The following is an 11807-nucleotide window of genomic DNA, read 5'->3' as shown; positions in this document are numbered from 1 at the left end:
GTAGGTCGTGGTTTACAAATTTGATTGAGTTTTTTTTTATCGAAGTCACTAGAGTAGTGGATAAGGGAAACGCTCAGTGTTACCAGATTTCCCTCATCCACTCTCTCACGCTAGGTTGCTTCACAAGATAGAATCTTGTGGTATCGGTGTAGGAATATGATATGCTGGATTAGGAATTGGCTCCAATTCCGCAGCCAAAAAGTTGTAGCTAACAGATGTGGTTCAGTCTGGAGGCACATTATTAGTGGTATCCCCCAGGGATTGGTCCTAGGCCTGCAACTGTTCATGGTCATCTATTAATGACCTGGACAGCGGTGTTGGGAGTATGGTAAGTAAGTTTGCACACAACACCAAAATCTGTGCAAGGGTTAAGACATAGAGAAGTGCAATCAAATGCGAAGAGATTTAGATGTGCTAGGGGAGTGGACCACACAATGGCAGATGGCATTTAACTTCGATAAATGTAGTGTCATGCATGTTGGTAGGGCCAACACAGAATATACCTGTAATTTTCAGAGCACAATACTGAAGGAGGCTGAGAGAAAATGATCTAGGTGTTATTATGCACAGATCACAGAAGGTTCATGACCAATGTAGAGAAGCTGTAGCTAAAGCTAACAGGGTATTGGGTTGTATTAATAGAACCATTCAGTACTAATCAAAGGACACTATTCTGTCATTATACAGATCTCTGGTTAGACCGCATCTGGAGCATGGCGGCCAGTTTTGGTCTTCTTACATGGTGGGTGATATACTGGCCTTGGAAAAGTTTTAGAGAAGAACTACAAGAATGATTCCTAGCTTAAAGAACCTTAGCTACTCCGATAGGGTTAAAGAGGTGGGTCTATTTACTTTAGAGCAGCGTAACGATAGAGGTTTATAAAATAATGAAAGGGGTGGATAGCGTGCCCGTTGATGGATTATTCCAGCTTGACAGATTGGGGAGGACCAAGATGCATGAGTTTAAACTGCACAAGAGTAGGAATAGACTGGATGTTAAGTGGTTCTTCTTTTCCCAGAGTGTAATGAGCCTCTGGAATGCATTGCCCACTGATGCGATGTACGCAGTCACACGGCATTGCCTTCAAGAGGGAATTGGACCAGTTCTTGACTGGGCCAGAGTTTTTTTTTATTTGTTCATGGGATGTGGGCGTCGCTGGCAAGGCCAGCATTTATTGCCCATCCCTAATTGCCCTTGAGAAGATGATGGTGAGCCGCCTTCTTTAACCACTGCAGTCCGTGTGGTGAAGGTTCTCCCACGGTGCTGTTAGGTAGGGAGTTCCAGGATTTTGACCCAGCGACAATAAAGGAACAGCGATATATGTCCAAGTCAGGATGATGTGTGACTTGGAGGGGAACATGCAGGTGGTGTTGTTCCCATGTGCCTGCTGCCCTTGTCCTTCTAGGTGGTAGAGGTCACGGGTTTGGGAGGTGCTGTCGAAGAAGCCTTGGCGAGTTGCTGCAGTGCATCCTGTGGGTGGCACACACTGCAGCCACGGTGTGCCGGTGGTGAAGGGAGTGAATGTTTAGAGTGGTGGATGGGGTGCCAATCAAGTGAGCTGCTTTGTCCTGGATAGTGTCGAGTTTCTGGAGTGTTGTTGGAGCTGCACTCATCCAGGCAAGTGGAGAGTATTCCATCACACTCCTGACTTGTGCCTTGTAGATGGTGGGAAGGCTTTGGGGAGTCAGGAGGTGAGTCACTCGCCGCAGAATACCCAGCCTCTAACCTGCTCTTGTAGCCACAGTATTTATGTGGCTGGTCCAGTTAGGTTTCTGGTCAATGGTGACCCCCAGGATGTTGATGGTGGGGGATTCGGCAATGGTAATGCCATTGAATGTCATGGGGAGGTGGTTAGACTCTCTCTTGTTGGAGATGGTCATTGCCTGGCACTTGTCTGACGAATGTTACTTGCCACTTATCAGCCCAAGCCTGGATGTTGTCCAGGTCTTGCTGCATGCGGGCACGGACTGCTCCATTATCTGAGGGGTTGCAAATGGAACTGAACACTGTGCAAACATCAGCGAACATCCCCATTTCTGACCACATGATGGAGGGAAGGTCATTGATGAAGCAGCTGAAGATGGTTGGGCCGAGGACACTGCCCTGAGGAACTCCTGCAGCAATGTCCTGGGGCTGAGATGATTGGCCTCCAACAACCACTACCATTGTCCTTTGTGCTAGGGATGACTCCAGCCACTGGAGAGTTTTCCCCGCTTCCCATTGACTTCAATTTTACTAGGGCTCCTTGGTGCCACACTCGGTCAAATGCTGCCTTGATGTTAAAGGCAGTCACTCTCACCTCACCTCTGGAATTCAGCTCTTTTGTCCATGTTTGGACCAAGGCTGTAATGAGGTCTGGAGCCGAGTGGTCCTGGCGGAACCCAAACTGAGCATCACTGAGCAGGTTATTGGTGAGTAAGCGCCGCTTGATAGCACTGTTGACGACACCTTCTATCACTTTGCTGATGATTGAGAGTAGACTGATGGGGCGGTAATTGGCCGGATTGGATTTGTCCTGCTTTTTGTGGACAGGACATACCTGGGCAATTTTCCACATTGTCGGGTAGATGCCAGTGTTGTAGCTGTACTGGAACAATTTGGCTAGAGGCGCAGCTAGTTCTGGAGCACAAGTCTTCAGCACTGCAGCCTTTGTTGTATCCAGTGCACTCAGCCGTTTCTTGATATCACATGGAGTGAATCGAATTGGCTGAAGACTGGCTTCTGTGATGGTGGGGATATCGGGAGGAGGCCGAGATGGATCATCCACTCGGCATTTCCGGCTGAAGATGGTTGCAAACGCTTCAGCCTTGTCTTTTGCACTCACGTGCAGGACTCTGCCATCATTGAGGATGGGGATGTTTTCAGCCTCCTCCTCCTCCTGTTAGTTGTTTAATTGTCCACCACCATTCGCTGGATGTGGCAGGACTGCAGAGCTTTGATCTGATCCGTTGGTTGTGGAATCGCTTAGCTCTGTCTATAGCATGTTGCTTCCACTGTTTAGCATGCATGTAGTCCTGTGTTGTAGCTTCACCAGGTTGGGCACCTCATTTTTAGGTACGCCTGGTGCTGCTCCTGGCATGCTCTTCTACACTCCTCATTGAACCAGGGTTGATCCCCTGGCTTGTTGGTAATGGTAGAGTGAGGAATATGCCAGGCCATGAGGTTACAGATTGTGCTGGAATACAATTCTGCTGCTGCTGATGGCCCATAGCGCCTCATGGATGCCCAGTTTTGAGCTGCTAGATCTGTTCTGAATCTATCCCATTTAGCACGGTGGTAGTGCCACACAACACGTTGGATGGTATCCTCAGTGTGAAGACGGGACTTGGTCTTCACGAGGACTGTGCAGTGGTCACTCCTACCAATACTGTCATGGATAGATGCATTTAGAGCAGGTAGATTGGTGAGGACGAAGTCAAGTAGGATTTTCCCTCGTGTTGGTTCGCTCACCACCTGCCGCAGGCCCAGTCTCGCTGCTATGTCCTTCAGAACTCGGCCAGTGATGGTGCTACCGAGCCATTCTTGTTGATGGACATTGAAGTCTCCCACCCAGAGTACATTCTGTGCCCTTGCTACCCTCAGTGCTTCCTCCAAGTGATGCTCAACATGGAGGAGGACTGATTCATCAGCTGGAGGTTTCCTTGCTCATGTTTGACCTGATGCCATGAGATTTCATGGGGTCCAGAGTCAATGTTGAGGACTCCCAGGGCCACACCCTCCTGACTGTATATCACTGTACCACCACCTCTGGTGAGTCTGTCCTGCCGGTGGGACAGGACATACCCAGGGATAGTGATGGGCGAGTCTGGGATGTTGGCTGAATGGTATGATTGTGAGTATGGCTGTGTCAGGTTGTTGCTTGACTAGTCTGTGGGACAGCTCTCCCAATTTTGGCACAAGTCCCCAGATGTTCGTGAGGAGGATTTTGCAGGGCCGACCGGGCTTGGTTTGTCTTTGTCGTGTCCAGTGCCTAGTGGTCCAATGACGGGTGGTCCATCCGGTTTTATTCTTATGACTTTTTGTAGCGAGATTGTACAACCAAGTGGCTTGCTTGGCCATTCCAGAGGACGATTAAGAATCAACCACATTGCTGTGGGTCTGGAGTCACATATAGGCCAGACCAGGTAAGGACATTAGTGAACCAGATGGGTTTTTACGACAATCCGATAGTTTCATGGCCACCATTACTGATTTTATTTAATTAATTGAATTTAAATTCCGCAGCTGCCGTGGTGGGATTTGAACTCCTAACTCAGGATTATTGATCCGAACCTCTGCATTACTAGTCCAGTAACATAACCACTATGCTACCATACCCGTATCGTATAATAGTTAAGTGGCTTTAGATACCACATTGTTCATGTGATCTCCTGGTTTGGTTTTGATAGCCTGAAAGGAACTATCCAGAGTATTTTTTTCCCCTTATTGGCCCTGGGTTTTTTCTCTGTTTTTTGCCTCTCACAGGAGATTACATGGCTGCAAGGCTGGGGTGGGTGGGTGAAGAAGTGGGTTGTCTATTCATGATGCTCCAGCCATAATGAGTGTGGTGCAGGTTGCATGGACCAGCTGGTCTTTTCCTGCCAGTCATTCTCGTACATTAGCATCCCACAAACAAAAATAAGATAAATGACCCGTAAATCTATTTTTCATGGCAATAGTTCAGAGGGGAATGTGTGCCAGGACTCCTTGCTTTTCTTCAAATAATACCATGAACAGGCAAACAAGGACTGTACCTCTGACATGCAGCACTCCCTCAGTACCACAATGGAGTTTGAGCCAGCTTTCGTGCTCAAGTTCTGGAGTAGGGCTTGAACCCATAACCATCTTACTCAAAGGCAAGAATACTACCACTAAGCCAAGCTGACACTCATTACCAAGGATCAGCTGCTCATCTATCAATTCCAATTCCTTAAGTCTCCTTACCAAAATCTAATTTAAACTATTCTCAAATGATGGTTTCATGTTCTGAGCCAACAACTTTGCCCACTCACCCCCACTCTTAGTTACAGAGAGAAACAAATTGACTAGAACCTCCTTGCTGTAAGCAATAATGCAGTATTGACAGGAACCTTGCTAAATTTATGCACAATGCAATCCAAAAGGAGTCTTTTAGGAAAAGCAAAACATCTAAATGTCAGACGTCATTTTTCAATTTTATTCTATTTCATAATACCTTGATTTCAAGAATATTTGTAGTCTTAATCAAACTTGTACAAAAGCATATATTTTCACAGAAAACTATTGTTCCACATTATATTTTATACACTAAACCAAACAAATAAACATGTTCTAACAGATAAAAAGGCATTAAAAGTACTAAAAGGCACATTTAATAGGACTGATGACTACTTGTAAATCAGTGGCAACTCAAGTCTTCCAGTCAGTTGACTCTAGGCCTGCTTCTGCCTTTAATAAGTAGCTGCAATCCAGCTGACTAAATACAGTGTTGTAGGCCATGTTGCTGCACATCTCAGGCCTTAAAATGCAGTCAACTCAGGAAAAATAATATGGCACATCATCACACAATGATGATGCTCACGATTGCTCAGAGCCAAATCATGCAGATCAAAAGGACAGACCAGGGCCAATTTTACACTAGGCAACGCATACAATGCAATATAATACTCAGCAGGGGAGAGCTCTCGTACTGGTGTGCACAGCAGGTAATCACATTCACCTGCACTTTTCTGGTCTATTTTTCACAGCTCTTTATCAGTAAACCTATTTAATAATTTTTCATTCTCACATTAAATGGATTAGTGATCCACAACAATAAAACATTCTAATTTTGACAGCAGCATTTCTATAGAGAATTATTTTAAGGTTGCCAGGATCCTAAAGTTGATGTATTCCAGTAGCAGCCAAATGAGCTTCAGTGTGGAAAAGGTTATCAGTTCAGGCTGACCAGTGTGTCATAATCCTTATAGATCCACTTCAAGGTTCTCTCCTGCTCAAACATGGCCATGCTGAGAGATGGGCCCACTGTTACCACATCTCCTCCGATGCCACAATGAGCTGCCCAGATGTGGAAGTGTGGCCCAGAGACATGCTCCCTCTCCAAGATCTAAAGAAACACCTGTCTTTTAGTCAGTAAAATGCTTGTAATCAGAAACTTGCACAAAGTGCATAGTAACCTGAATAATCATGGCCAGAGTACTCTTACTCAGCACTTATTTTTATTAGAAAGTATTCATTAGCTTGGGACAACGATTCTCCTATTCAACTCTTGCTCAGAACTGAAAAAAAGAGTTCAATGGTCTTTGGAGCTTGTCTGTAATTGAAAAACTGGGTGGCGAAATGGATTAGACTCTGACCTCTGGGACCTGACTGATGGAATGAAAAGCTCCTCTGCTGTTTTTCATGGGTGCTATGTGGAATGAGCTTGGCAGTCTCAATCCAGTTCAGAGTGGGACCAGCCATAAAATGGTCCCTAATTTGGACCTAACTGGCAATCTTGCCACATGCCTACTGATGCTGGTATGAAAAAATGCCATACAAATTCTTTAGGTGGGCCTTTCTGAGGCACAATGTTGAGGCAGAGTAGAGGGAGCTTTACTCTGCATCTAGTTGTCCAGTACCTGACCTGGGAGTGCTTGATGCTGTTACTGGGTGCCCAAACTGAGAAGGGTTCCATTCTTCAGCACCAACATCCTTCACCTTGATAAGCACAAAAAATGTTATGATAAATATATCAAAATGAGTACAAGACACAAGTTCAAGAGATATTGTCACTCACTTGTAATGTAAGAGATTAATGTCACACTAACAACTTTCTTTCCTGTGATCACTAATATCAAACACTTGGGGATAGGAAATAATTAATAATCAAAATCACCATCTATGCAGGACATATACGTATCCCATCTATGCAGGACATATACGTATCCCATCTATGTAACATCTAAACAATAAACGGTAGGGTAAGTACATTTAACGTTTGTCTGAAATTTGTCCACTACTTTACCAGATGATGTGACATAAACAAGGTAATGGACCTGCCTCCAGGCTATCTTGTAATAATCAAAAGGACCAGAAAGAGGTTTCATGTCTACCCAGTCAGTCATACACTGGTGGATGATGGGATACCTGGGGGGGGGGGGGGGGGGGGGGGGAGTAGACTTTGCAAGGCAGAACTAATTACATTTTAAGTTATTGTGAAGAAATACAGGTTTAAACACTCAACAGGTTTAGAAACACTTCAACAATGGTACAGCTGTTTTATACTGGTAGGAGAGCCCAAAAATGTAATACTTTACAAGTTTTCTTCTAACATTAAGGAGTACAGCAATTACTGACACAAGTACAACTTCCACATTTGGGGGAAGTAGAGAATTTGGCTGTCCTTACATGGACTTCAAAATGTTGAGGGAGGGGGAATGGAGTTAAGTACTTTTGAACTTCTTCCCAGCTTCCTGCAGAATATCTTAAACCCCTCAATCAATGGCACCAGTCTCCCGGACACTTCAGTTTCCTTCTTCCTTCCTGGAGAAGGAAGATCTTGGCACCACGAGAAGGAACACCCTGGCACCATGACAGTCCAACAGCCTGGCCAGGAACTTGGAGAGAAAGAAAAGTCTTCCCTGGAGGGTAAATGAAATTGAATGTCAGCCCAGCGTAGTAGTTTAGTATAAGTGGCCAATGCGCTACTGCTACTGTTCTGCCTGAGGGAGGGATGGTTGTAATTTATTTATTTTGCAAAGCATTGTCTTATTGTGAATTTGGTGAGGGATACCCATTATGGGCAATGGACCACTTGCAAGCACCCACTGTCTGTGTCAAGCACTTTGAGATAAAGTAGAACTTGTTAGATGCAGAATAAAGCTCCCTTCACTCAGATTCAATGATGGTCTCAACCACATCCTCAGAAGAGAATCTACCACTGTACCAGTGTGACATTTTCCATTTCCCACATCAGGCACATACATATATATATATATCACCCCTCTCTAGGTAAGACTAACAAGTTAAGTGCTGAATTGGGAGCAGTTTTGTACTGTTGGCTTATGCCCACTAAGAATGAACTGAAACTGCCCAATCGCATAAGGCAGTAAGCAGACACAAGCGACTTTCATTCAATCAGTTTAGGCTAAATATCAATGCAGGTCCAGGCCCATCGAAAGGACAATGTCCAACTCACTGCAGCCAATCCCACTAGTGTTGGGGGTTTCTATGAGAAACAGGCAGCCTGCTCTACTGTTCTGCAAACACAAAAACTTAGTGGAGACTGAGGCCATTTCTGTAGAAACAGACTGTAATTCTAAAACTATTTCAAGTGCATAAATATGAATTGCTTGTGTTGTGCAGCTGAGCAGTGCAGACCAGAATACATGAAAAAAAGTTATGTATATTTTAGCACTTAGTACACATTACAGACATATACGGTATGAGTGAGGGACCAGCGACAAAAAGGATTGCAAAGTAAACGATCAACACAATTTAAAAGTTCGAGGAAAGTAATGTTAAAAACTCAGTATTGTACAGAATGGCTTACCTGCATTAACTAAACTAGCTATATCCATACTACCAGCCTTCAAAGGCCTGACCTACAGTACTAGTATTTCTTACTGGAAACAAAGCATTGCCTTTATTCTCATGTCTACGTTGGCTGTTTCGCTTGGGGTCTAATTGGAATGCTTTTAACTGGCAAAAGAACTTTCCTGCATTTTAAAATTGCTTTCACATTGGTCTTAGGGGGGATGCTTGGGCCAACAGTTCCCAACGCACAAGACTTGCGCAACCGGCCTCAACTTCAATGGAAACTTGCTGGATTTGCTCAGACCCGCTCCCTGGATGACCTGCACGATGGTGCAAGAATCCTTCTGAGGCCAACGTAAAAGCTCAAGATCTATCCCACTGACCTGGAACTTGCTAATCAAGAAACTGACAATCTTAAGTGCAGTAGTTCCAATTTTTTTTTTTAAAAAAACAAATTGCATTCCAACTGAAAAATATTCAGATGTTTGCAATTGCTAGAATTTTAAGAAAAACAAATGATTGCTTTTGATCACTATCGGCTTAACTCCATAGCAATTACAGGCTTTGAAGTGCAACCTCTAGTCCAATAATACAAAATGGAGGGATAAGTAACAACATGTATATTCATTCCACCGCATCTCTACCCACACAGACAGGTGGATCCAATCCTCAATTTCAGCCTATAAATTGGATTAATGCATTTTAGTCCCAATAAACCAGCACCTTGTTTTTTTTTTTACACACACAGTAGCTTGCAAAACATTTCAGAACTGCTAAGGTTTGCCTGCTTTAAACTCGGTTTCGCATTGGCCACGCGTACTAAATACAGTAAGATGCTCAAATTGGTTGACATTACTTGCATTTAAAATATTTCCCAGCTAGCCTGGGACCAGTTCTTTTTTAGCCCACCAGAACTGAAAACAGCCAAGTCGCCACCGTGTAAGTAGTTTGTGCACTTCCGTTTCCTCTTCCGCTTGCTTACTGTAGGTTTCTATGGAAGGATTAGTTAAATGGGCTGAAAGACCCCCCTCATCTGTAGTTATTTTGGTGAAAGCTAAACTGCATGCATGTGATGACTAAAAAAAAAAATGAATGGGGGTGAGGGTGGGACGAAGGAGTACAGACACAAATGTGCCTTTTTCATTGCTGCCTGGCAGTGTTGTTTATTTGGAGCTCCCCTTCAGTAAGGGATACAAAATAAATCAATCCAATGACAGCAGTAAATTTTTTAGTATTTGTTTAAAAGTCGAAGAAAACCTTAGAATGCACTTAAAATAAAAAGGAAGGTGCAGCAATTTAGCCTATTTAGGCTTACAAAATGGTGCTTGATAAGGGAGAATAGAAGATTGAATCAGTATAGGGGTCCCTACTGTCTCTTATTTACATCAATGACTTGGTCTCAAACTCAATGCAAACTGGTCAAGGAAATGAAAAAGAGGCAAGTCTGACAAGGCAGCCAAGAACCTGCAAAATGAGCTCGAAAAAAGCTGTTAGTGGGCAAAACAGTGGCAGATGAAATGGATGAGTGGAAGGTACAGCCATTGGAAGAAAAATGGATGACATACATACTATTTCAATGGCGTCAATGGACATTAGCGAATTCAGTACTTAACATGTCCTGTTACTGTGGAGCAGCAATCAACAAAGCAAACTGAATGCTGAACTATAGTGCTAAATTAGCAGAGAACAAGTCGGAGGATGTCATGCTGAAATTGTACAATGCTCTACTCAGGCCACACCTTAAGTGCTGTGCCCAGGTTTGCTCACCATGACACAAGACAAACATTCAAGCCCCAGGGATAGTGCAGGTTCTAGTGTAAGATGACTGAGCTATGAGCAGGCCCCACTGATTTATGGTGACTGAATAATAATTGAGTTTAATTTTTAATCACCTGGCATTCTAGGATTTTTACTGGTGTTTTTTAGGGATCATATTCTGCAACTCAGTGCTTTTTATTCTATGAAAATTGCAAATCAGTGCCCTTGGTTATGAAGAAAAACTGAAGGAACCTAGGCTCTTCAACCCCGAGAGAAGACCTTATAAAAAAAATGCTTAAGATAATAAGTGGCACATAGAAGAAGCAAATTAGGGGTAACACTTCAAGGTAAACACAAGTAGGAGAAAGAAGGGGGCACAAATTCACACTGGTAAAATTCAAATTTAGGGCTGGCATCAGAAGTTCTTCCCACAGAGAGTGATCTTCAGGTTGTGAAGACAAAAACTTAGCTCATTTAAAAATCAGTTGGATGCTGTGATTAGCAGAGAAGGGAACAGTAGGCTTTTCTACAACGATGACCCAAGATGGGCCAAATGGGCTTCCTCGTTCAGGTTAATCTTGTGATCCTGCCTCTTTAAAGCAAGAAGATAGAACAGAGAAATCGCTCTGCATTAAACCAGGCACTAAGAATAGTCTCTGAGGTAGGGTACATCCAATCTCAGTGTGGACCTCTTCATCGGGCAGCATGTTCACTGACATGCCGTGTCTATCATCTCTTGCACATCCAGCAGTTTCTCTCTGGGCTTGTCTGCCTTTTCTCCTTTGGCTACTTCAACAGCGTCAATTTTTTCCCATCCAGAAAACGAAACTGAGCGTATACCTAAGACCAGATATATACAGTTACAAAAATCTTTTTTAAAAAAGTTAAAAATATCAGTCTTACCACAATAATATACAAACAGAATGTAAAACAACAGAGTATTTTGCTCCTAACTCCATAAAAAAAAAAATTTCACAGAAAGTACAATCAATTATTTTAAAGGGCAGTCACTTATATGGGCAAATATGGCTGCCATTTTGTACACTAAGATCCCACAAATGGATATGAATTAAATGACCAATGGGATGTGTTTTTGGTTGAGGGAAGAATGCTGGCCAGGACACCAGGAGAGCTCCCTGCTCTTCAAGTAATCTCATGAATTCGCTAATGTCCACCTGGACCACCAGAACAGAGAGGTGGGGCCTCAGTTTGACCTCTCATCCAAAGGCAAAGTCCTTCCAATGGTGCATCACTCCCTCAGTGCTGCACGAGACCGCTTATGTGCTCAAATCCTGGAGTGAGCCCACAACCTTCTGACTAGAATACTATCCTACTAGCATTATGCACTAACTCTGGACAACTGTGTCTAAGAGATAAGCTTACTCAAATCACATGGCTCTTCCCTCCTATGTCCCTAGGTGGTGCATACACAATTTTGTCCAAAAGATAACAGATTATGCAAAAAAGATCCAGAATTAATCCTCATTAAATTGATCTCTTTTCCCCAAAGGGCAGAACTAAAAATGAGATTGTGTCTCATTCTGTGTGCATTTGTTCAGAGGCTGTGAATTAT

At 43.6% G+C, this 11807-nt stretch overlaps 1 protein-coding gene across 2 annotated transcripts in view; it reads right to left on the bottom strand.

Moving 5' to 3' along the window:
• Positions 1-5142: 5142 nt before the first annotated feature.
• Positions 5143-11807, bottom strand: part of fdxr (ferredoxin reductase) — a 35602-nt gene continuing 28937 nt past the window's right edge. For both annotated transcript variants that reach the window (XM_068004356.1, XM_068004357.1), the window contains one exon: positions 5143-11074. In XM_068004356.1, coding sequence (XP_067860457.1) covers positions 10944-11074 — 131 coding nt within the window. In that variant the 3' untranslated portion in view covers positions 5143-10943. The remainder of the gene's footprint in view (positions 11075-11807) is intronic.

This window comes from Heptranchias perlo, chromosome 23, assembly GCF_035084215.1.
Source record: "Heptranchias perlo isolate sHepPer1 chromosome 23, sHepPer1.hap1, whole genome shotgun sequence".
Lineage (NCBI taxonomy): Eukaryota > Metazoa > Chordata > Chondrichthyes > Hexanchiformes > Hexanchidae > Heptranchias > Heptranchias perlo.
This window is presented reverse-complemented; position numbering and strand designations above follow the sequence as displayed.